The sequence below is a fragment of the Salvelinus alpinus genome, chromosome 11, assembly GCF_045679555.1.
Source record: "Salvelinus alpinus chromosome 11, SLU_Salpinus.1, whole genome shotgun sequence".
NCBI lineage: Eukaryota > Metazoa > Chordata > Actinopteri > Salmoniformes > Salmonidae > Salvelinus > Salvelinus alpinus.
Genome location: NC_092096.1, coordinates 43,885,192 through 43,909,965, shown reverse-complemented (window position 1 = coordinate 43,909,965; position 24,774 = coordinate 43,885,192). Strand labels below are relative to the sequence as shown.

Below are 24,774 nucleotides of genomic sequence, written 5' to 3'. Positions count from 1 at the left end.
TTGCGTCCTGGCGAGCGTCGAAAAGAAGGGACATCTCACTCCATTCCCTTTTATAAACTCTGACAAACACGTAGAGACACCATTCCACTTCTCATTGGTTACTGACATCCAGGGGAAGGCGGGTGCAGTTCATGTCAAGCCATAGGGCACACACAGAGTTTTAAACTGATCCGAGATCAGAGACTATTTTTCAGAGCTTCGCATGTCCTGTCATGAGTTTCGCTGTAGAAAGAGTTCTGGTTCACCCACAGACATAATTCAAACGGTTTTAGAAACTAGAGATTGTTTTCTATCCAATAGTAATAATAATATGCATATTGTACGAGCAAGAATTGAGTACGAGGCAGTTTAATTTGGAAATGTAAAAAAAAAAAAAATGCTAACAGCTCCCCCTATTGACAAAAGGTTATTAACACAGTTTAAACAGAAAACATTGGTTCAAGAAGAAAGAAAAATTGAACATTTTGTGAAATGTTCATGTTACTTTTATATGACGGTTTTGACCATTGTGTGACTGAGGCTCTCTCCCTCTGTGATGTCAGAGGAAGTGTGACCAGTACTGGCCAATGGAGAACCAGGAGGAGTACGGTCATTTCCTGGTGACCCTAAAAGACACCAAGACCCTGGCCTACTATACCCTGAGGACCTTTACCCTCAGAGACACCTCACAAAAGGTACCTTCCTGGACGGACACACACACACACACACACACACACACACACACACACACACACACACACACACACACACACACACACACACACACACACACACACACACACACACACACCTTGAAGAAGATGCACTGCAGTGCACAGAGCTTCTAGTCTGTTTGACCCTGCCTGCTGTGTGTTGTACCTACAGGCTTCCCAGAGGGGACGCTGTGCTGAGAGGACGGTGGTCCAGTACCACTACACCCAGTGGCCTGACATGGGCGTGCCTGAATACACCCTGCCTGTCCTCTCCTTCGTGCGGGCCTCGTCCCAGGCCAGGACTCAGGACATGGGCCCCGTCCTCGTACACTGCAGGTGGGCTGGGTGTGTGGGAGGGGGGGGGGGTAATAACAACCAGCAGGAAAGACTTGGCAAAAATATTGCTTGAGAAAGGGTTGAATAACACTATGCAGATCCAATGGCTTGGTGCAGGAGGTGGATATCCAAGTATTCATTTCTGAAAAGGGAAGCGTCGTGTTGATGTGGGACTCTACGTCATAAGTATGTCCTGTGTGTGTGTAGTGCTGGTGTGGGGAGGACAGGGACCTACATCGTGCTGGACAGCATGTTGGAACAGATCCAGGACCAGGGAACAGTCAACATACTGGGCTTCCTCAAACACGTCAGAACACAGAGGAACTACCTGGTACAGACGGAGGTAATGCACACACTTACAGGAGCAGCGTTTCTCAAACTTGTCCTGGGGTGAACCAAGGGGTGCACATTTGGGTTTTTGCCCTAGCACTACACATCCGATTCAAATAATAAACTCATTATCGAGTTTTGATTATTTTAATCAGCTGTTTAGTGCTAGGGCAAAAAAGTAAACGTGCAGCCCTTGAGGTCCCCAGGAACGAGTTTGGGAAACACTGAATTAGGGTTAATTGCCTTGCTCAAGGGCACATTGAGAGATGTTTCACCTAGTCAGCTTGGGGATTCAAACCAGCAACCTTTTGGTTACTGGCCCAACGCTCTTAACCGCTAGGCTACCAGACGCCTTTATGCCATGCTTTGATATACACAGACCTGAAAGTATTGGAAAGGTGGAAGCAACAAGGCTCTGTTCAATAGGCAAACTCTGAACAATTAGGAGCTAGGAGAAAGGCAAACTCTGAACAATTAGGAGCTAGGAGAAAGGCAAACTCTGAACAATTAGGAGCTAGGAGAAAGGCAAACTCTGAACAATTAGGAGCTAGGAGAAAGGCAAACTCTGAACAATTAGGAGCAAGGAGAAAGGCAAACTCTGAACAATTAGGAGCTAGGAGAAAGGCAAACTCTGAACAATTAGGAGCTAGGAGAAAGGCGAACTCTGAACAATTAGGAGCTAGGAGAAGGGCAAACTCTGAACAATTAGGAGCTAGGAGAAAGGCAAACTCTGAACATATAGAAGCTAGGAGAAGGGGCCAGAGATTGAAATGTAACCGGGAAGTCTCTCTCTGTGTTATGTCTCTCTGGTCCACAGGAGCAGTACGTGTTTATCCATGATGCCCTGGTGGAGTCCATCGTCAGCAGGGACACTCTGGTGACCTCTGGCCTGGTCCACTCCTACGTCTCGGACCTGCTGACCACTGGGCCCTCCGGCAGGACACGCATGGAGAGACAGTTCAAGGTCAGAACACACACGCGCACACACACAGATGTGGGTTTGTCCCAAGTGGAAACCTACACCCTAGTGTGCTACTTTCAGGGCCCTGACTTGGGACCTGCTCAAACACATTGAGGATACGTCATCTCAACCTTCCTCCTTTCCTTGAAGTAGTCAATGATCTGGCATGACTTGGTTGGTGAATCAAGTGTAGCGGGCGTGGTGGTATTGTGTTGGTTATGTGGTTCATCTGGTAGCGTTGTGGTAATGTTTACTACTGTCGTGGCATAGCTGGTGTGTCAGTGCAGAGCCAGACAGGCTGACTACGCCGCTGCCCTGAGGGAAGGAAACGCTGACAAAAACAGGACCTCCTCTCTCATGCCGGGTGAGTTGAAGTAGCCAAACACGCACAACATCATATGGTGGGTTAGAGACAGCCATTCAGTCAATACCAGGAAGAGGGTCTCCTCCATCTATGTCTTACCCCAGCGGAGAAGAGAAATAGGCCAAAGAACATTTCGATTCGGAGTAATAAAAAAAATGGAATAGTTTATCTGGGCAAACCAGAAATCTTTCAATGAATAAATGCAAGCAATACTTTAGGACCACTTGAAAAGAATAGATTGGGTTGTGTGTTTCTGTGTGTGCTGCAGTGGAGAGATCCAGAGTGTGTCTGTCATGTCCAGTGGAAGGAGAATCTTCAGACTACATCAACGCGTCCTATATCATGGTAAGAACAATGTTGTCCATTTGATAAGGACCCCTTATAAATGCTTTATAGAGCATTCATAAGGTCTTCATAAACACTACATACACTGACTGTACAAAACATTAGGAACTGCTCTTTCCATGACGTAGACTGACAAGGTGAATCCAGGTGAAAGCAATGATCCCTTATTGATGTCACCTATTAAATCCACTTCAATCAGTGTAGAGGAAGGGGAGGAGACAGGTTAAGAAAGGATTTTAAGCCTTAAGACAATTGAGACATGGATTGTGTATGTGTGCCATTCAGAGGGTGAATGGACAAGACAAAATATATAAGTGCCTTTGAAGAGGGTATGGTAGTAGGTGCCAGGTGCACCGGTTTGAGTGTGTCAAGAACTGCAATGCTACTGGGTTTATCACGCTCAACAGTTTCCCATGTGTATCAAGAATGGTCCACCACCCAAAGTATTGTACATCCAGCCAACTTGACACAACTGTCCCTGTGGATCGCTTTCGACACCTGCTTTCGACACCATGCCCCGACGAATTGAGGCTGTTCTGAGGGCAAAAGGGGTACAAAAGTTGTTCCCAATGTTTTGTACACGCATAAATCATGTAGAAGCAAAGTCATATGTGTGTTCCAGATTCATGTTGTTTATTTTGACTGTGTCTGTGCTGTGTTCCAGGGTTACCACAAGAGCAGGGAGTTTATCCTGACCCAGTCTCCTCTCCCCTCCACTGTCTTTGACTTCTGGAGAATGGTCTGGGACCACAACTCACAGCTCATCATCTCCCTGCCTGACACACACACAGCACAGGTGAGCAGGTAGCACTTCACACACACACACACACACAGGTCAACAGTTTCACACCTATAACGCTGTCTCCATTGTGTCTTATCAGCGCGAGGGGGAGGAGTCTTGTGTGTATTGGCCCAGTAAGGATCAGCCAATCAGCTGTGAGGGTTTCATAGTGTCGTTCTCTGGAGAGGACCACATCTGTCTGGCCAACGAGGAGAGACTGGTGGTCCACGACTTCTTACTGGAGGCCACACAGGTGAGATCCAACCATACACACTCACACACGCATACACACACAGATCCAACCACACACAGCCCAGCTAGCCCAGCTAGCAACATAACGTTCTTGGTGGGAGCTTGGTGAGAGCATGGCTGTCCTATGGTTATTTTGCATTCAACCTTTCCACAACCTCCTGGGAATAGTGCAGGATAGTTGCTTGCCTTTGAAACATTCTCGGCACATTTAAGGAACTTAAGGAATTTTAAGGAATGTTTAAGGAATTTTTAAGGAATTTTCTTGGTATTCCATTACTTTAACAGAACATTTCCTAAAAGTTCAAACATGGTTACATTTAATTTCAATGTTGGTTATGTTCTCCAACTAGTTTGACATTGGGAATGTTCTCAGATAGTTGAGAAACAAGTTTTTCTGTGGGAATTTCAGTACTTCAGCATAATGTTTCCTACAGGTTTCCTCGTGGTTCTATTTAAAGTCATGTTCTCAAATTGTTCCATGAACGTTAAGAAAACGTTCCATAAAAACACAAGAAAGTGTTTGTAATGTTCAGAGAACGTTCTAAGAATGTTATTTGGAAACGTAAACATTCCTTTCTCAGCATCAACATAACTCTCTCTATCCTCTATCTTGTTAAGTGTGTTGGCCACGCCCACTAATTGTCCACATCTGATCTTAGTGAGTGCTTATTGGTAGTCTTAAGCAAATCTACTTTGAAACAAAAGTATACACCTCACACACGTGGTTATGGGCTTAAAAAAAAGAAGACACCTGTAGCATGTCAGATATAGAGTTGAAATGTATAACATTTTGAGTTTGCATCCCAATGTCCACTTTATATACATCACAGAAGACTGAAATATAACACAACCGTTTCACATAGAAACCGAATTTATCTGTTTTTTTAAATAATGTTTATTAATTATGAAATTATGAAAAATATTAATAACATTCCACCCATTAAGCAACTAGAAGGTGATTTGGTCATTTGACTGCAGGAAAGGGCTACTAAGGAAATTAATTTCCATGTGTCCTATCTGTGCTTGGAGTTCAAACATGTTTTGAACCCAAAATAATCTAGCAGTGTTATTAAAAGTCTTATTGAAACATTCAGTGAACATTTTTAAGGAAGTTATTAAAAAACCTCCAAATACCCTATAAATCAAATCAAATCAAATTTATTAGTCACATACACATGGTTAGCAGATGTTAATGCGAGTGTAGCGAAATGCTTGTGCTTCTAGTTCCGACAATGCAGTAATAACAACAAGTAATCTAACCTAACAATTCCGCAACTACTACCTTATACACGCAAGTGTAAAGGGATAAAGAATATGTACATAAAGATATATGAATGAGTGATGGTACAGACGGCATAGGCAAGGTGCAGTAGATGGTATAGAGTACGGTATATACCTATGAGATGAGTACTGTAGGGTACGTAAACATAAAGTGGCATAGTTTAAAGTGGCTAGTGGTCCATGTATTACATAAGATGGCAAGATGCAGTAGATGATATAGAGTACAGTATATACATATACATAAGAGATGTGTAATGTAGGGTATGTAAACATTATATTAGGTGGCATTGTTTAAAGTGGCTGGTGGTACATTTTTACATAATTTCCATCAATTCCCATTTTTAAGGTGGCTGGAGCTGAGTCAGTTTGTTGGCAGCGGCCGCTAAATGTTAGTGGTGGCTGTTTAACAGTCTGATGGCCTTGAGATAGAAGCTGTTTTTCAGTCTCTCGGTCCCTGCTTGGATGCACCTGTACTGACCTCGCCTTCTGGATGATAGCGGGGTGAACAGGTAGTGGCTTGGGTGGTTGTTGTCCTTGATGATCTTTATGGCCTTCCTGTGACATCGGGTGGTGTAGGTGTCCTGGAGGGCAGGTAGTTTGCCCTATAATTTAACTTCAGAGGGTTAATAAAACCTTTTGGGGAAACGTTCGAGGAACCATAGTAAAACTCAGAACCTCCCTGGCTGCAAACTAAAAATAAACATTCCCAGAACAGGCAACATTTTCACTTCTGTTCTCAGAACGTTTAAAAAAACGTTCAATTTTACCGGTCAGAAAGCATATTGGCTTTGTTCCCACAACCAACGTGAAACCAAAAACATACGTTCCCACAACTTCCAAGGAACCAAATGTGCTAGCTGGGAGAGATCAAACCACACACACAGATCAAACTAGACACACACACACACACAAATGAGTACCACACACAAACGAGAACTACACATACACACACCCACTCCTCACTCTCTCTTTCCCCAGGATAACTATGTCCTGGAGGTGCGTCAGTACATGTCCCCCTGCTGGCCCAACCCAGACAGCCCTGTCAGCGGCACCTTCCAGCTGCTCAACATTATCACAGAGGACAGCAGACAGAGAGAAGGAACCATAGTCGTACATGACCGGTGAGTTACTGCTCTCCTCTGTTCCTCAAGTCTTCTCTGTTCCCTCTGTGTTCTCTGGGGTTGGGAGGTCAGATGAGGGCTGGTAAGGTGCGAGGAATCTTATTTGAAGAGTGTGTTAACTCACTGATGGGAACTGATTTCACCGATTCACCATATAAAGTGCTTTCTGTTCCAGGAGTAGTTGGTTCATTCTGTGTTTGAGACAAAGACGTGGGTGTTGTTTCTGTAGTTGGTACATACTTTCCCCTGTCTGTGTCTGTGTTAGGCTGGGTGGCTCCATGGCGGGGCTGTTCTGTGCCCTCACCACCCTGGCACAGCAGCTGGAGCAGCAGGGCTCTGTGGATGTGTACCAGGTGGCACGCATGACCAACCTCATGAGGCCTGGTGTCTTCAACGACATGGTATGTCCTGGAACAGCACACACACTACACAGAAACCCAGGGAACATAGCACAGCTCAAACCTGGACACAGACATACTCACACCAGGCTGATTATATAGACTAGACGTAACATAGTAAACGAAAATTCAGGACATTCAAATGAGTATGATTGTTACGTTTGGTATGGTTACATAATACAGAAGGTTACTTAGGCAAAAACAGAAGGACAGGTGTTGGTCGGGGTGGATGGGTGGTCGTTTAACGCGAACATCTATCAATCCAAAGGTTGCGTTTTCAGATCTCATCACAGACAACTTTAGCAACTTTGCAACTACTTTCTACTTTTTAGCTACTTTGCAACTACTTAGCATGTTAGCTAACCCTTACCCTTACCCAAACCCTAAACTTAACACTTTAACCTAACTCCTAAACCTAACCATTTACCCCTAGCCACCTAATGTTAGCAACCTAGCTAATGTTGGCATTAGCCACCGAGCTAACGTTAGCCACAACTAATTGTAATTCGTAACATATCATGCGTATTGCAAATGCGTAACATATTGTACTAATTGCAATTCATAACATATCATACGAATTGCAATTCGTAACATATCAAATGAATTGTAATTCGCTAACATGAGCCACAACAAATTGGAATTTGTAACATATCATACGTAAACACAAATTCGTAACATATTGTACGAAATGCAATTCGTAACATATCTGTAACGGTGGTCCTCCTCCTCTTCAACCGAAGAGGAGGAGTAGTGATCGAACCAAGGCGCAGCGTAGTGAAATGACATGATTTATTAAACAAACAAAACAGACAAAGACGAAAACGAACTATACTTGATTAAACTAACAAAACAAATAAACGATGTAGACAGACCTGAACGACGAACTTACATATAACGTGAAGAACGCAATGAACAGGAACAGACTACATAAAACGAACAAACCGAAACCAGTCCCGTATGGTGCAACATCGACACAGACACAGGAGACAACCACCCACAACGAACACTGTGAAACAACCTACCTAAATATGACTCTCAATTAGAGGAACGCCAAACACCTGCCTCTAATTGAGAGCCATACCAGGCAACCCTTAAAACAACATAGAAACAGACAACATAGAATGCCCACCCAAACTCACGTCCTGACCAACTAACACATACAACAAACTAACAGAAATAGGTCAGGAACGTGACAATATCATACAAATTATAATTCATAACATATAATAAGAAATGGATTATGGACATCCACAAATGAATACATACCATACCAAACAGAACATATCACACTCATTTGGGTCTGACGGATTTTAGTTTACTATGTTACGCCTACCCCTGAGTCCAGGTTGCACACACACACGCGCGCACACACACTCACACTCACACCTTACACAAACAGCTTACACAAACAGCTCACATAGCTCACAAAGTTAGCTTACACACACACCTGCACACCATACACAGTTAGCTCACTCACACACTGCTCACAAATAGCTCCCACACACACCTGGCCAGAGTGCGAATTACACCATGACATTCGGGGGGGTCTCTATTGAGTGCATGCGCTTGCTTTGGCCTAATAATAAAGACGTAATTTAAACAGTAAAATTAGTTAACTTTTAATGTGGCATGAACACAACCAGTCATGATATTTTCAACTGATCAAATTTTGTCAAACAAATAACTTAGTAGGCTACCTGTGCATGTTTGTCCACTCCAAAATATTTCCAGCACCAAAAAGTATGCCTAATGACATCCAGCGATTGCCATTGATTAGGTCTACAATAATTGATGCGTCTTGCTGACAAATTGACCTTTTTGGTAGCCTACAAAGTCAGGACACCAAAAATGAGGCTGAAAGTGTCCTGGCAAAAACGGGATGGACAGCCTAACACACAAGGTCAACTTACAAAACGAGGCTATAATGTGTATTGACAATGAACTTCAAATAGGCCTACCAGTAGCCAGTGTGTACTTGTAAAAAATAAATAAAAGGTGAGTAAACTCTGATTGCCGGTCGCGGTGAAAAAAGTAACGCTCCCAATACTTTCAATGCATTTTTATAAAAAGGTGGGTAAACTTACCCTCCACTAAGCCTAAGCCTAAACCATAAAAACAGCCCCAGACCATTATGCCTCCTCCACCAAACTTTACAGTTAGCACTATGCATTCTGGCAGGTATTCTCCTGGCATCCGCCGAACCCAGATTCGTCCGTCGGACTGCCAGATGGTGAAGCGCCATCAAAAAAATTGAAGAATGGATAAAGTAGCATTATTTAGAGACCCCCCCACAAAAACATGTGGGGACTTTTGTTGCATTTAGGGGAGCTAACATCTCATTTAGGGGAGCTGAGCCCTTTACTGACTCTGTCTTTCACCGCTCCACTCCTAGGAGCAGTACCAGTTAATGTACAGGGCCGTGTTGAGTCTGGTGAACAGCCAGGAAGACCAGAGGGCCCTACAGTCCCCTGAGACCAATGGTTCAGTTCTCCTGGGGGCCACCACTGCAGCAGAGAGCCTGGAGTCCCTCATGTAACCTCTCACACACAGAGACACACGCACATACATACACATACACACACTACAAGGAGCACCACACACTCTGGAAAATACACTGTGCTCTATGTCCTTCACTATCTCAATCATCCCGAGAGAGAGAGAGAGAGAGAGAGAGAGAGAGAGAGAGAGAGAGAGAGAGAGAGAGAGAGAGAGAGAGAGAGAGAGAGAGAGAGAGAGAGAGAGAGAGAGAGAGAGAGAGAGAGAGAGAGAGAGAGAGAGAGAGAGAGAGAGAGAGAGAGATGCCTTTTTTTTGTGCCAGTCGTTTGCAACGTGAGCTAGCCACTAGTGGATTGTGATTAATAGGCTTAGCTGGCTACAGAATACATGAGATTACGCATCCAATTATCAGAATAAGACATACTGTTTGTCATGTATGACCAGACGTTGCAACTGGCTACTAGGGGCTGGTATTCTGTGCCTTTTGTAATTCATGTTGTACTTTAAAACTGTTTTGATACTATGTCTTTGTGACTAATGCCAAATGTTCTGTACTCTTTTTTTTAAAGGTGACCACTGTCTTGCTTAAAGTTTGTTAAAACTTTTTGAGTTATTTGATTGAACTATCTATCCCTTTGAAACGTCTTATTTGTATGTAATTACTTAAAAGGGATACATATCCTTCCTATATTCTGTCATTCTATCTACTGTATGTTTCTTCTCGCTCTTGTGGATGACTTGTGTAAATACTGGTGTTAAACATGTAGAATAAGAGATAATCAGTTGGAAAGGTGAAATTATATAATATCTCATATTATGTAAATAATAATAATTGACCACTATCAAAAGGCCAAATGTATTTATACATCTAGATTTGATATTTTACTATGAAGTTGGCTTTCTAGCCATTTACAAACATTATTGCTGTTTATTTTCATCCGTTTTTTTCGGGGGGGGGTATTACTGTGTTGATAATTGAGTTCAAATATCGATAATGCTTATTTCTTATGTTTTGATCTTTTTTAACATTATACAGTTTGGACTTTTGAGTAGTCATAAGATTATTATAAACAGCACTGTATATTTGAACAGGATGACTAAAGATGTTCTCTAAACCTTAACCTCGTCATTTACTATCACAACAGACTCTTGTCGTCGTCTCAGTAAACTTTCCTTTACCCCAATCAAACTCTTTCACAAAAAAAAAGTTTAAATCCATGCTTTTATTTATACTATAATACAAGAGCATTGTGGGTACAAGTTTCAGGAGGACCTGTACATTATTGATGAAGAGAAATAAATAAACTAATCAAATCAATTTCACAATCTTGATAGTTAAACTGAGATTGAGTCAGAAATTATACTTGCATATAGCTATACTTGAATTTTACGTTACATATTGATGTACACAACACATATCCGTCATACAGAAGATAAAGTGTATGCTGTGCATAATTGCAGTGAGAGTATGCATGTCTGTCCCGTAGGTATGTTAACATCATTATAATATAACACGTCATTATTATATGACCTATTCGTTTGTCACACACCCAGTGCACTTGACCCGGGTAAGATATGCCCAGTTCCAAACCAACCCCTACCCACTAGACACTAGTGTAGATATGAGATGAATAAATAAGATCTACTTTAAAGGAAACATCCAATCAAAAACTATGATGTGGCAAGTGACACTTTGCTTCTTGAAAGTCCAATATCTTGAAAGCCGCTGACATGCAAACATTTTGATATCAACAATGGACTAATGTAACAAATACCAAAATATTGTTTTTGAGTGTAGTTTTTAAGTGCCTAAGGGGGTAGGTGTCTATTTGGAATACAGCAAGAATCAAGGTTAAGCACATATCCCACCCACCCCTCCCTCCCTTCCCCTCTGCATGTACAAAGTCAAAAATAGTTTTTTTTGTGCAATAATATATCGAGCTATACAAATATAGGCATAAGAATAATCGGAAGCATTTTTTAAATTCCCTAGACTGATCTCTGGTTGAAAAATAGACATTTAGTTTTCACCTCCCCTTTCCCAACTCTACAGCACCACATGGGCTCATGTTTTTCAAGCAATAAGGTATGAAATGACCTGAAATGAATCAAAATGAGTTAAAAAGAATACATTCTTGCTTTGGAAGATTAAGGCAAGTCGGACATTAAAAAAATATCCTATATTCAAGCACAGTTAGTATATTATATATACTGTATATATCTATATATATATTTTTTTTCTTACATAAATCTCTATTTGTTTAGAAAGCAAGCATACCCCGAATCACAGTAGAGTAACGTCACAGGAAGTGTAGCTGGCTCTAAAGTGTGTGTGTGTGTGTGTGTGTGTGTGTGTGTGTGTGCGTGCGTGCGTGCGTGCGTGCGTGCGTGTGTGTGCGCGCGCGTGCGTCTTCCTCAGCTCAGGAGTGGTAGCCGGTTTGAGCATGTACTGCCTCCCCCCATACACCCCTCTTCTCGGTTTGTCCTCCCCTCCATCGCCTCCCTCTCTTTTCTCCTGTCATCTGCCTCATCCCTCTCTCGTGTGTCTGCGCCACTTAGTTCCCCTGGGAACCCTGTAACGGAGAACAAGATAAAGAGAGAGGAAAGGTTAGGAACAGTTCCAAGGGGCTGATATTGAAATGACCACCATGCAAGAGGCTTCATAGGCTGTGTGTGTGTGTGTGTGTGTGTGTGTGTGTGTGTGTGTGTGTGTGTGTGTGTGTGTGTGTGTGTGTGTGTGTGTGTGTGTGTGTGTGTGTGTGTGTGTGTCCTCTCCTCACTGAGTTGGTTCTCTTGCGTTTCCAGCAGTCAGGGTTGAGTCTCTTCTGCTCGTCAGCCAGAACCTTGGCCTCCATGGTGTACATCCTCCTCTCCTCTCCTCGCATCTTCTTCCACTTCTCTCCCAGGATCACACTGATCGCTCTGAGGGCAACACACACACACACACACACAATAATGTATTACATTAACTTGATTGATTAGTCCAGGGAATTTGGGGATTTTTTTGCACACACAAATGCGCACACGCACACACACACCTGTTGTCCTTCCCAGGGTACATCTGGGTGTACTCCAACCTGAACTTCTTTGCGAATAGCATAAATGCATTCATTGGCCGCTTGCACTTCGTGGGCGAAGCCCCGCCGGCTGCTCCCGAGTCCTGCTGGCTCTTAATTAGCTTGTTGCGGTGTGTGTCTTGGTCGGGGCTGACGGCGCCCCCGCCGGACTGGGAGGTCCTACGCTGCCGGGCCATGCTGCTCAGGACGTACACCGCCGACGAGTCCAGGGGAGTGAAGTCATAACTGATGTGAAAAACACAGGAACACAAAGAAGAGTCACACACTGAGATCTGAGAGGCTTTAGCTCAGGGGGACCAACACAGTCTTGAGCCGCGGTTCAAATCCAACGTGTCACACATGGTTTGTAAAGTACAGAATGGACACTACCACCGCTATTGAACTAATGCGGAGGGGTTTTACCTCCTGAATGTGTCGAACACCAGGGAGTCGTCAGTGTGGACGGCATCTCTGTGTCCAGGAGGCAGACACACGTCTCCCACCATCACCTCATAGCACGGGATCCCATACTGCACCACAGTCAGACTGGGGTAGAACGACGACCAGCCTGCCACAAGAACACACACGTTAGGAAAACACACGTTACACACATACACCTTATACTTTACATACGTTACACACACATCACCCACACATCACCCGGGCCTCCTACCTTTGTTTCTGACGTAGAACGGGTGGTCCAGCTGACACTCAGCGGACAGAAGACACTCCCCACAGGCACCTGGGTCAAAGGTCAGCTTGAGGACGGACTGGCCGAACGCCCGGCTCTCTGTGTGGGACACCAGCCTCAGGCCCTCACGACCATAGCCCTGAGGACAAGACACAACAGAGTTATTGATGGGGAACTTTACTCACAAGGCGCTCATAGGGAGATAGGAGATGATAGGAGACCATATTAAAGAATTTCAGTTAAACTGTGTTACTCAGGAACACATTAGTCCACTGAGCTAGGCATTATTGTACCTTCAGGGGATGTGATTTTGCCTCTAAATGAGTATGTACTGTACCTTCAGGGGGCGGGTTATACCCTCTGCCTCATCGTCTGAGTCTTCGTCTGACACCAGTTTCTCAGCATCCTGCCACTCCACACTAGAACCCTTATGGAACCGCAGACGAGTGCCTGAGGACACAGGAAGAAATTTATAGAAAATGGATTAATGGTCATTACACAACAAGGTCAGGCGTTCGGTCCCGGAAGTGATCACATAGACAGTCAGTGCCCAGTTTATTAAGTACATTTAGTACCAGGTCGGACCTCCCTTTGCCCCCAGAACGGCCTGAATTATTTGGGCATGGATTCTACAAGCTGTCGGAAAAGCTTGTAGAATCCATGCCCAATTGGTATCAAGGGATCTAATGTGTACCAGGAAAACATTCCCTACACCAGTACACCACCAGCCTGTACTGTTGACACCAGGCAGGATGTGTCCATGGACTCATGCTGCTTACGCTAAATCGAGCTTGACGCAACAGGCACCGGGATTCGTCGAGCCAGGCGATGTGTTTCCACTCCTCAGTTGTCCAGTATGATCACGTGCCCACTGGAGCCACTTCTTCTTGTTTTTAGCTGATAGGAGTGGAACCCGGTGTGGTCGTCTGCTGTAATAGCCTATCCGTGACAAGGATCGAAGAGTTGTGCATTCTGAGATGCCGTTCTGCACACCACTGTTGTACTGCAAATGATTTGTCTGTTTGCGTCTACCTGTTAGCTTGCAAGATTCTTACCATTCTCCTTCGACCTCTCTCATCAACAAGCTGTTTTCGCCATCAGGGCTGCTGCTGACTGGATGTGTTTTGTTTGTCGCACCATTCTCTGTAAACCTTAGACACCGTCGTGCTTGAAAAGCCCAGGAGGGCGGCCGATTCTGAGATACTAACAGTGACGATCATGCCATGCTCAAAGTTAATATGGTCACTCGTTTTTCTCATTCTAACTGAATGCCTCGATATCTGTCTGCCTGCTTTATATAGCAAGCCACAGCCACGTAGCTAATAAACTGGCCGATAAGTGCATATATATATACAGTATATATAAATAAATATATATATGTATATATATGTACCTTTGAGGAAGCAGTGCCAGGCAGTAGGTGGCCAGGAGTGGCTCCAGCCCATGTCCTCGTCATCAGACACAGAGGAGTGACAGGACACAGCAGACTCACACTCACTACTGACCTGTAGAGAGGAGAGAGACCAGAGGGGATTATCACTAAAACAGGATCAGTTAGTTAGCTAGCTAACTTTCCCTTACATTCTCAAACAACTCCATATTTCTAATTCATGGGGAGAGACGATCGACTTGAAATTGTATAATTGACTTAATATTATCGGTAAAAGCAGTGCGTTTGCTGCACTGGTCCAGTGTTGCCACCAATGCAGCATGAATGTAGTGTAGCATAACGTGCTCCCGGTTGGCGCAGCGGTCTAAGGCACTGCGACACTACAGTCCCTGGTTTGATTCCAGGCTGAATCACATCCGGCCGTGATTGGTAGTCCCAGAGGGCGGAGCACAATTGGCCCAGCGTCGTCTGGGTTTGGCTGGGGTAGGCCATCATTGCAAATAAGAATTTGTTCTTAACTGACTTGCCTAGTTCTTAACTGACATGCCTAAATAAAATCAAATCAAAAATAACAGCTCTTACCCTGACTCGCCTGCTGCGCTCCCTGTGTTGGCCTCTAGAGGGCAGGCTGCTGGAGGTCAGGGGAGGCCGGGTGTGGGGAGGCCGTGCGTAGGAATGGAGGTTACTACTGATGCCAAAGATGTGGACGGGAGTTGACCTGGGGTAGTTTGAAATGGACAGTTATGAAGTATTCAAATGGGAGCAGGTGTGTGTGTGTGTGTGTGTGTGTGTGTGTGTGTGTGTGTGTGTGTGTGTGTGTGTGTGTGTGTGTGTGTGTGTGTGTGTGTGTGTGTGTGTGTGTGTGTGTGTGTGTGTGTGTGTGTGGTACAGTAACAACCCTACCTGACGACCTGAGTGGAACCCTGTAGCAGGGGACTCTGGGGGCCTGTGGCGATGTGAGCTAGCTGTGTGAGCCAGTGTGTGTCCAGGGGCCCGGCCGCATGACTGTGTCCGTCACGTTCCTGATGGGACACCCCCGCCCCCACCTGAAACACGGCGTGGGCTGTCTGGTCCTCCTCCACCTCCTCCAGCTCCGGGAGGTCATCTAAGGGGAAATTACAGAAATATAATAACTAGGTTCAGAGTTCCTTTACGGGGTTAAATATGTAAACAGAATAGCTAGAATGAACAGAGATCTAAAAGCATGATGTTTCACAGTAAATCAGAATTATGTATTTGTATCACTCTGCTTAATGATGTACAAAAGGTGCTTTATAATTTAAAAGTATGGTAATAATTGACCATAATATTTACCTGTATAAAGCATAGCCTACATTACACATCTATAATCACATCATAAACATGACATTGGCTTATTATTACCGTATTCCATGTGGCTGTCACTGGTGGGGCATCCGGGGGAGGAGGGCAGGTGTTCTTCACATTGGAGCAGGTCCAAGCCCTGTTCTCTACTTGCCTCTGGCCCTGTGATATCCAACATTCTACTGCTGCTGCTCAGGGGACTCTTAATTTCCCACACCATGTTATAATGCTTCTTTAGGTCATCTGACTGGACACAAACACACACACACATTCATTCATTCATTAACGTTTTATTAACAAAGTTATTGAATGTGAGCACAATACAACTGTTATGTGTTACTAGGGTGACCACATTTAAAATACCCAAATGCGGGACAATAGGATGATTTTACGGGACTTTCGTGGGACAGTGTACCCTGGTGTACAACATTGGAAAGGGGCGTTGAAGTGGGGAAAAAAGGGGGTGCGATGAGGAAGGGAAGGATGGGGAGCTGGGCGATTTTTCTTAAGCAGAACCAATTACGCCTATGCCATTTGTCAACATTTGTGTTGTAAATTGAGAGCAGCTATTACAAAAAAAGTAACACTCATATAATTGTATAAACAACGTACCATCATAATGAGTAAAATTAGAGAGATAACTTTTTCCATTCAATTTCGCAACAGGGTCATGTGATGCAGGCCTTGTTTATAAACGTTCAGGACATCGCGCGTGCGCATTTGCGCTCATTCATTCAATACCGTGAAAGGACGATAACTCACTCGCATAAGTTAAAATCACGAAACTATCTCACAAATAGTTATACCCAGCATCGACAGCTAACTATATTACTGCCGACTGATTTGGTTTATAACGAAATACTTACATAGTAATACACGATCCCATTGATTTGGAAAACGCAACCTAATTTGGCATAGGCTTAGTCAAAAGTGTCGAGCTGACAGAAAACACAGTTTAAAAATCGACAATTATTGGATCTTGTGCTATATGCGGAAGCAGAAAATATTAAAACATGTCACGAGGAGCAAATATTATTCTTTTTATACATTGAAATGAAAGAATGAAAGAAAGAGCCTATGCCTTCGTCTCTTGCTCAAGCTGGTAAGAAAACTAAACGCAAACAATGAAATTTGTATGCGATCTGACATGTCATTCGAAACTGAAGAAGGCAATCCCAACTTCGCCTTTTTCCTATGCACCTTTAAGATTTTGCTATTTATTTATCCATTTCGTTGAAATAAACTCTGTCTGCAGTATTTCTAATAAACTTTCTTTGCAACTCACCAAAACAGTCGCCATCAACGAGAAGTGAGAGATAAATATTATTCTTTTTCGCAAACATTATTGGTGGCTTCAGACGTCAATCTATAACTTCTCTCTTGGTAATTGGTTATTCACTAAGTAAATACACCCTCATATTTGTTTGCGCAGTTCCTTTTGGCTGTAATCCATGTCCCTCATCTCTCAGATGGCTCTAATTGGACGACTTCGTGCAACTAGCTATTGTAGTTTTTATACTGTATGAGGTTTGGTAACAGTTTGGACTACAATGTCAAGGACTGGCAGACAAAGCCATAGTCAAAAATAAAGGCACAGACTGTCTTTGATAAAGGTTTGTAAACATGCATGCATTTGCTGTTTGCGTTTACCTGTGTGATATACACACCAGATACGTTTTTAAAAGGTTTTCCAACAGTAAAAAATGCAAATGTTCAATTATTTATACAAAACCTAAGTTTATTGCAATGGAAATTCAAATAACAGTTAAGATACTGAAAATACTCAGGAAATTAGGCATATTGTAACAATATTACAAGAAAAAGGGGAAACTGCAAAGCAAGTGTCGGTGTGGAAACTTAAAAATATATTACATTAAACAAATTGAACTCTGTTTTTACACACAGAACACAAACATTAACACCATGAAACAAGGAATGGCAGATACCTGTTGTTGGCATAGGTAATTATGTGCAGAGGTAGGCAAGATAAATCCTTTCAGTTGACTGATAAAACTGGTTTAGAGATTTACTTGCATTGAAGGTTGAACATCTATCTGACAATGTATTGGCAGGTTAAAATAATGACATTTATGAAATCTCTGGTTCAAAAAGGCAAATACGGTACTAAGCTATTAAGGAGAGCAGTGCGTGAATGACAAAAACAACAAATATATATATTTTTTTAAACAGACTGTACCAAAGAAACTATGTACCAAACGTAGGTCTAGCAGCAATATGCAAAATGCTAAGAGAATTTCCCTATCTGATATTTCCCTTATGAAGACACGCTATGTCTGTTTAACCTGTTGGAAATTTTGAGCTCAAAATCAGCACTCCAAAACACCCACTGATACATCAAAAATCACGTGGGAAAAGACACTGTGTCTAAGAAACATCCTCTGACAATTTATTAACAGCTTATAACACAATAACTAGTAAAAAAAAAAATGAAGTAATCAACACAGTCCATTAATTAATTGGTTCTGTTTAGACCAACTTCACATATGGATTTGTCAGGAAATACTGCCTTTTTTTTTGCTACAGAGCACCAAGTTGTGTCAATGTCCCATTTGATTTAACAAATATAATACGTTAGTTTAACAAATGATTGGCTACTAATGCTCTTTACCAACTAGATCATAAATGCTTAACTCAGGACTATAGCACTATTAAACTTCAAGTACAATATGCATTGTTCCAATTTAATCAAAAACAAGTTGACAACTACAAGTGAAAGGTACACTGAAATATACCACTACCAACTCTATGTTGCATTTTCCTTCTGGATAAACTGTTGTTTTCATATGACATAAATTGTCCAGACTAAAATGTGACTCTAAAAAGTAGCTAATACACTTGGGAGATAAGATACAACAAGTATAATCTTATTTCATTATGAATTCATATGCTTGTGGTAACATTTATAGGCAACAACAACAAAAATAGCAACATCTTTAAAGTGTTTTTCCGTGAGGGAAGGTTAAATGCTGGACAATAGATTGAATCAAAAGCCGTAACGTAGTTCATCTATTAGACAAACCTGATAGAAGTGTGTCTTAATATGTACCATTTGGATATAAGGCCCAGGAATGAATCTGAAGGTCATTAACAAACACCACTATGTTCATGTATCATACAAAATACTAAAACTATATAAATGGGATTCATCTCATATGAAGTATGAGTTTGCAGTATGAACAAACCTCGATCTAAAATGGTCTGATTGCTAATACTGTAATATAAACACAGTGGGTGATGTGTGTTAAAGCAGACTGATAATAAAGCAGATCAGTACCAGGGGTATTTGGCCCCTCAGGAGAGTCTAGGAGTCCCTTGTTATAAAAACATCACGTCTCAGCTGTCTTTGCCGAGTGTACTCTATCACGCGGTGTCGTTGTCGTGAACGCCGGTGTTACTTCCCGAACAGCGCGGCCAGCTGCTCGTCGTAGTTGACGATGTTCCTCTTCATGATGTCCATGCAGGGGCCCAGCAGACGCTCAAACGCCTGCACGTCCATCACTAGAACACACAAACACCGCACAAACACAAACACACACATAGACAAAAAACACAAGGACAACCATATCAGCTGCAGCTAACGTAGCAAGGCTATTGGATATCAGCTAGACTAGAGAGCATGAGTATTGACAATGATACAATTCCTGGAGTGTAGCGCTCCTCCAGCTGATTGCAGTCTTTATCTACTTACCTAGACACTTGACGTTTCCTACAGCGTACGCTGAAGCAGCCCGGGGCTTGTTGGTGACCAGAGCCAGCTCTCCAAAGTACTGTCCCCTGGTGCACATGGCAATCTCTACCTCCTCTTCCACCCCTTCTCCCTCCTCCTTTTTCAACTGGGGGTAACAGACAGTCAGACAATACAAGGCATATAGTGCTTTCAGTAGAACAAACAGTACTATTGACATGCTCGGTAACGGTGCTTTCAGCTCATTCTAACCTGTTAACACTAACTCAAGACATATTAACATGTCCATGAATACGTATCAACAGTTTCAAGAACGGTAGAGCATCCAGAAGCATAGAGTAGCCTTACCTTGCTCGTATTCATTGTTATTCGTACTTGACCAGATTCTACTATGTAGAAACAGTTAGCCGTGGCCCCCTGGCAGAACAACAACAGTTAGTTAGTCATTTGAGTAGCACCTCTTACATTTTACATGGACTTTCTCCAAATACAGGGATAATGAGAGAGAGAATTACCTGCGCTATAATCTGTTCTCCGTCAGTGTAGGTCTTGGAGGATAGAACATCCACCACACACATCCTCTCAGAGACCTGTCAGGACAAGAGAGAACAGTTGTGATAGCTGCTATAATGCTCGACAGATGGGAGATAAACACGTTTGTACTGCAGATATACACTACCGTTCAAAAGTTTGGAGTCACTTAGAAATGTCCTTGTTTTTGAAAAGAAAAGCACATTTTTTTTGTCCATTAAAATAACATAAAATTGATCAGAAATACAGTGTAGACATTGTTAATGTTGTTAATGACTATTGTCTAATGACCAATGACTACTGATCAATTTGATGTTATTTTAAATGGACAAAAAAAATTAGCTTTTCTTTCAAAAACAAGGACATTTCTAAGTGACCCCAAACTTTTGAACAGTAGTGTAGGTGCTTATGGTGTATATCATTATGCATTGTGTATACTATAGAATGCAAAGTGTTAGAACTGTGCTATTAATGCATTATCAAGTGTCACTCAGTCAGCATCACTCTCAGAGATGTTCCAGTTTTGCGTGGAATAATCCCAAATTAGTAGTTCTGACTTGTTCTCCAGGAGCTGATTATTATTCAATCAAATAATGGTAATTTATTTTGTCAATCACTTGAAAATGGCACGCAGTTGTCAATGGTTTTAGCGGAGCTGGGGGTCTCCTTGCTCCCCCAGCAGGCAAATCGAACGCTCTGCACCTTACTGAGAGGTTTATTGATAACAACCTATAGAGATCACAGTTGATACCTGTAGGGATGTGAGCAGGGGCAGTGACTCGATGAAAGCCTCGTACATCTTCCTCTTCTTGTGGTTGTTCTTTACGATGATCCTCCTGAATGTCAGTCGGTCCTAGAGTACATACAACATCACAGGCCTCAGATCATTTCAACCAAACACCACATGACATGGTTACTCCAGTAACCAAGTTGCTTCAACCCTCATCTGGGGCCAGTTTCACCGTTTTGTCCGTAATGGTTAAGATTATGATCTCAAGAGAGTAGGCTGATGCCTTCAGACAACCCAGGGCGTGTTGGCATGTTTTGCTTCCGGCATCACTTCTGTAATTCATTCCACAATCTACCGGGGGGCATAGTCTACCATTCAAACCTACAGTACGTAACAGCCTACCTACACATCCTCTCATCCATTTCCTTAAACCTACCATGCACCAGAGGGCTCCCACAGAGGTGGCGATGATGGTGGCAGCCCTGGGTGTGTTGTACATCAGGGCAAGCTCGCCAAAACTGCCCTGGTTGTCATAGGAACCCACCACATGCTCCACTCTGTCGGCTTTCATCAGGATGTCAAAGGTCCCTCTGGGAAAGAAGGCAACATCATAATGATAAATTCATTAATTGCATAAGTATTTATTATATGGGAAAATCTTGTATCGCACCCAACTCTGGCCAATAGTAGTACATAATACAGGAAATAGGATGCGATTTCAGACCGATCATCGCCAGTATCAGCAAAGCATCTCAGAGTAGGAGTGTTGATCTAGGATCTGGCCATAGAATCATATTCATTATGATCTAAAAGGCTAAACTGATGCTAGAACAGCCCTTCTACTCTGAGAAACTTTGTGGATATGGGCCCTGGGATCAAAAAGTGCTGTATAGACTGTCTAGTCTGTTTACAATGTCTTGATGAATCTGAAGTCCTACCTTTCGATAACATAGAAGTTGTCCCCATCGTCATCCTGGTCTATGATGTGTTCGCCAGCCTCCACTGTCATCTCAAACATTGCATCCAGTACTTGGGACATCTGCTCCTGTTAACACAACCACAGAGATATATCAGTGACACGGCACACAGCAGCATCCATATACAGTTTTTGTTGACTTTTCCTCAATGCATTTGTTTAACCTATAGTCTTTCCACCCCACTTCACTTTACCGGGTCTAGATTTTTGAACAGTAGAATGTCTTTGCAGGCCTCCTGTAGTCTGTGCCTCTGCTCGTCGGTTTTAGGATGGGTGATCTGGAAGAGAGCAGAGCAGAGCCATAATTAGCATGTATTAATATAGCTACTGTATCAGGTTCAAGTACAGAGTGCAGACAGTCATCTAATCTCCTTCCCACCCTGTTTCACTCAGCACCTGACTTCTTCTGCTGAAACGTTATTTTGTTCTTGATAAATACACAAACGTTCAACCTAAACCAGTTTTGATCAACGATGGTTTGCAGTGGTCCAGCGGCATCACATCGTTAGCTAACTTGAGGTTAAAGGTTAGAGGTCAACCCCATAGTGATGGAGCTTAAGTGATTTTACCCTGGGATCTTTGTCCTCCTCCTCCTCATCAGGGTTGAATGCTTCAGCACATACTGTGGAGAGGAACAAGAGTCATCACATTACGCTTGAGTGCCTCGTTCAGATTTCACTCAGGATTCCAAGAGCGATTCCAACCACACCAAACCAAGGTGGTCACGTAATCTGCAGTGTAATCCATTTCACACAGCATTGTTTAAGCCTGTCATGTCTCTATAGGTGAACAAGCTGAACTCTGGACTGCTCCTGATACTTGAGTACTGTGTGCATTGAAAACCCTCTGGCTAGCAGACAGACATTTGTGTGATCCTGCTACAGTACTATTAACATATGTGATAGTGATGAGAGCAGCAACTGCTGCTCTGACAATAGTCCCAGCCACTGAGAGGATATCATTAAGCCCATCAAACACACACTTCAGATGTCATTTCCTGTCACTATGTCGAGAACACTGGGAAAGTGGGTACTTCTGTGGATGCAACATACAAAGGACATAGCTGGAATATCAAACCTTCTTACCTGAAGATCTTCTCAAGAATCTGTTGATCACTGGAGCTAATAAAAAAAGTTACATGAAGATGAGGTGTATTTTACTATGATATAACCGTGTAACAATGTTCTGGCTTGACATATAGAGAGAGTATTCTGATCTAAAATCACTGTTGATTGTTTTCAGCTAACATGGAATGAATCTAGCTAGCTAACGCTACTGATGCTCAACACAGGTCAGAATAGTCACTGACACTTTCAGAACATTCTTTCGACTCCACTGCCGGCCAAAGTAAACAATGGGGGTTACTCGAGGTTTTGAGATGGTAATTTAGCTAGATAGCCATTTCCCTTTGAGATTAGTGTTCAATTGCCTTTTCTTGGCCTGGCATCTGTTACCCAGAAGTAAAATTATCGCGAAAGTTGTCACTTCCCTCGGTCCACGAGGGATTCGTGGTAAAATGGTCAGTAGCTAACGTCAGCTGGGCTGACTACTGTAACTATTGTATAGTAGTTGCAAAACGTTAGCGAGCTTGACTGTCTCAGTGGCTGCCACCGTAACGTCATTAGCTAGCTAGCTATCAAGGTTAGCAGCACCACACAGGCAGTACTGACTTTTCTAGCAGAACGGTGAGGTTAGCTACCTACGAATTCCTCCTCCTCATCATCTTCTTCATTTTCCGAATCAATTTGCACTGCCGCCTCGGCAAAATTGACCGATCTTCCACTGCTAACATTATCGCCAGCTCGACCGTTAGCCGAATTTCGGGCATTGTCAAAGGCGGATCCTCTCTGATTCTCCTTCAGTTGGATGAAATACTGCAAGGCAAAGTCCAGAAGGTCACCTGGCTGATTCCTCAACACTTCCACTGTAAAGCTTTGCAACAGCTCCGTCAATCCGTCTGGGATTTCAATACTCATTTCTAATCGGTCTTTGAAGAGTCAGGAAAATAAAAATACCGGTGGCTATTTTCTGAATATAAGGCTTGGCTCAGGCTCAGGCTTGTAAGGGTTGAAAGCTCACTTGAATAATACGTCCATAAACACAGCCTTTTGCAACAAATGTTGTTGGCGTTATACCCATTCTCAATGTATGTTCATCTGTAGCTAGCTATAGTTTGCTAATTTAGCTACCGCCTTTTGATGAAATCTGAATGAAAACGGCAGTAAAAATGCTAGCTAGCTAGCTCGCATCATTTTGCTGCTGGCTTCAGGAAATCCACGCATGTGACCCAGGTATCCATGACAACCAACCATCTAGAGATTGCGCACGCAGAATCATAGAAATAGAAGAGTGAGCAGATCAGTCACCACTTCATCTCATGGGAGCATCGTTTAACCAAACAGTACAGAATGTTTAGAAACTCTGTGATTTTACCATTCTCAAAATTCACATCAGATGTACATTATTCGAAATATTTCGTCATGCATATTGACAGTCGAGCATAGCATTTTCCTTTTTGCATAACAATTGTCCTATGTAGGCCTACACTGTGAACAATTATTTCACAAGGATATTCCATTTTTAATTGATACCTAAATACAGCAACTGACCTCCTTAGAAGTTAATTAATAAGAAAAAGGGAGGGTAGGGCAGAGTGTTTTCTCCTCTACAGTGGAGCAGAGAGGCGATGAAGGACACATTCTGTTCAGTCGCTGTAACAACATAATATAACCATATAACCATTTACTCAAATCGGATTTATTAACATAGAAATTCATATGCAAAGACATACTACACAAGGAGATTACTTTTTCAAAAATGTAATACAAAACTTTTGGATGAACAATGAAACAAAATCAAGTATGAGTTCTCAGTCGTCACCCTCCTCCTCTTCTCTCTGACAGGTGTGTGAGGTATTAGTGTGTAGTACAGTGTCCACAGACAGTAGACTCCTGAGACACTGTAGAACATCCAGGATCAGATGAAACTTACAGGACACTGACTCCACACCTGAA

The 24,774-nt window shown here is 42.8% G+C and overlaps 3 protein-coding genes across 4 annotated transcripts in view; 1 reads left to right on the top strand and 2 right to left on the bottom strand.

Moving 5' to 3' along the window:
* Window positions 1–10,478, top strand: part of LOC139533315 (receptor-type tyrosine-protein phosphatase zeta-like) — a 31,385-nt gene extending 20,907 nt beyond the window's left edge. The window contains exons 18-28 of the mRNA XM_071331373.1: window positions 543–674; window positions 865–1,028; window positions 1,236–1,371; window positions 2,176–2,322; window positions 2,590–2,683; window positions 2,952–3,028; window positions 3,693–3,824; window positions 3,910–4,062; window positions 6,321–6,463; window positions 6,729–6,864; window positions 9,254–10,478. Of these exons, the coding sequence (XP_071187474.1) occupies window positions 543–674; window positions 865–1,028; window positions 1,236–1,371; window positions 2,176–2,322; window positions 2,590–2,683; window positions 2,952–3,028; window positions 3,693–3,824; window positions 3,910–4,062; window positions 6,321–6,463; window positions 6,729–6,864; window positions 9,254–9,397 (1,458 nt within the window). The 3' untranslated portion in view covers window positions 9,398–10,478. The remainder of the gene's footprint in view (window positions 1–542; window positions 675–864; window positions 1,029–1,235; window positions 1,372–2,175; window positions 2,323–2,589; window positions 2,684–2,951; window positions 3,029–3,692; window positions 3,825–3,909; window positions 4,063–6,320; window positions 6,464–6,728; window positions 6,865–9,253) is intronic.
* An 83-nt stretch (window positions 10,479–10,561) lies between these two features.
* Window positions 10,562–17,213, bottom strand: LOC139534232 (HMG box-containing protein 1-like). The gene is made up of 11 exons (XM_071333176.1): window positions 17,103–17,213; window positions 15,878–16,064; window positions 15,398–15,599; window positions 15,077–15,212; window positions 14,498–14,609; window positions 13,442–13,554; window positions 13,087–13,243; window positions 12,837–12,981; window positions 12,396–12,659; window positions 12,138–12,279; window positions 10,562–11,930 (listed from the first exon to the last, which is right to left on the bottom strand). Exons 1-11 carry the CDS (start codon window positions 17,115–17,117, stop codon window positions 11,913–11,915), a joined length of 1,491 nt encoding a protein of 496 aa, XP_071189277.1. The 5' UTR covers window positions 17,118–17,213; the 3' UTR covers window positions 10,562–11,912.
* Window positions 17,214–17,529: 316 nt separating this feature from the next.
* Window positions 17,530–24,066, bottom strand: LOC139534231 (cAMP-dependent protein kinase type II-beta regulatory subunit-like). Of its 2 annotated transcripts, XM_071333174.1 has the most exons (11): window positions 23,460–24,066; window positions 22,846–22,881; window positions 22,330–22,382; window positions 21,955–22,038; window positions 21,723–21,829; window positions 21,221–21,374; window positions 20,806–20,907; window positions 20,039–20,113; window positions 19,872–19,940; window positions 19,527–19,671; window positions 17,530–19,336 (listed from the first exon to the last, which is right to left on the bottom strand). In XM_071333174.1, the coding sequence occupies exons 1-11, from the start codon at window positions 23,734–23,736 to the stop codon at window positions 19,230–19,232; spliced, it is 1,209 nt and encodes a 402-aa protein (XP_071189275.1). In that variant the 5' UTR covers window positions 23,737–24,066; the 3' UTR covers window positions 17,530–19,229. The 2 variants fall into 2 exon arrangements, with proteins under 2 accessions (XP_071189275.1, XP_071189276.1); XM_071333175.1 differs by lacking the exon at window positions 22,846–22,881.
* Between the last annotated feature and the right edge of the window lie 708 nt (window positions 24,067–24,774).

Coding starts and splice junctions, on each gene's coding strand:
- LOC139534232 (XM_071333176.1), bottom strand. Junction 15,213..15,397: donor GGTTCCACTCAGGTCGTCAG/GTAGGGTTGTTA, acceptor AAACTACCCCAG/GTCAACTCCCGTCCACATCT. Junction 12,660..12,836: donor GTGTTCGACACATTCAGGAG/GTAAAACCCCTC, acceptor TTTTCACATCAG/TTATGACTTCACTCCCCTGG.
- LOC139534231 (XM_071333174.1), bottom strand. CDS start 23,736: ATGAGTATTGAAATCCCAGACGGATTGACGGAGCTGTTGCAAAGCTTT. Junction 22,383..22,845: donor ATTCTTGAGAAGATCTTCAG/GTAAGAAGGTTT, acceptor TCCTCTCCACAG/TATGTGCTGAAGCATTCAAC. Junction 20,114..20,805: donor CCCTGCTCACATCCCTACAG/GTATCAACTGTG, acceptor TTGTCCTGACAG/GTCTCTGAGAGGATGTGTGT.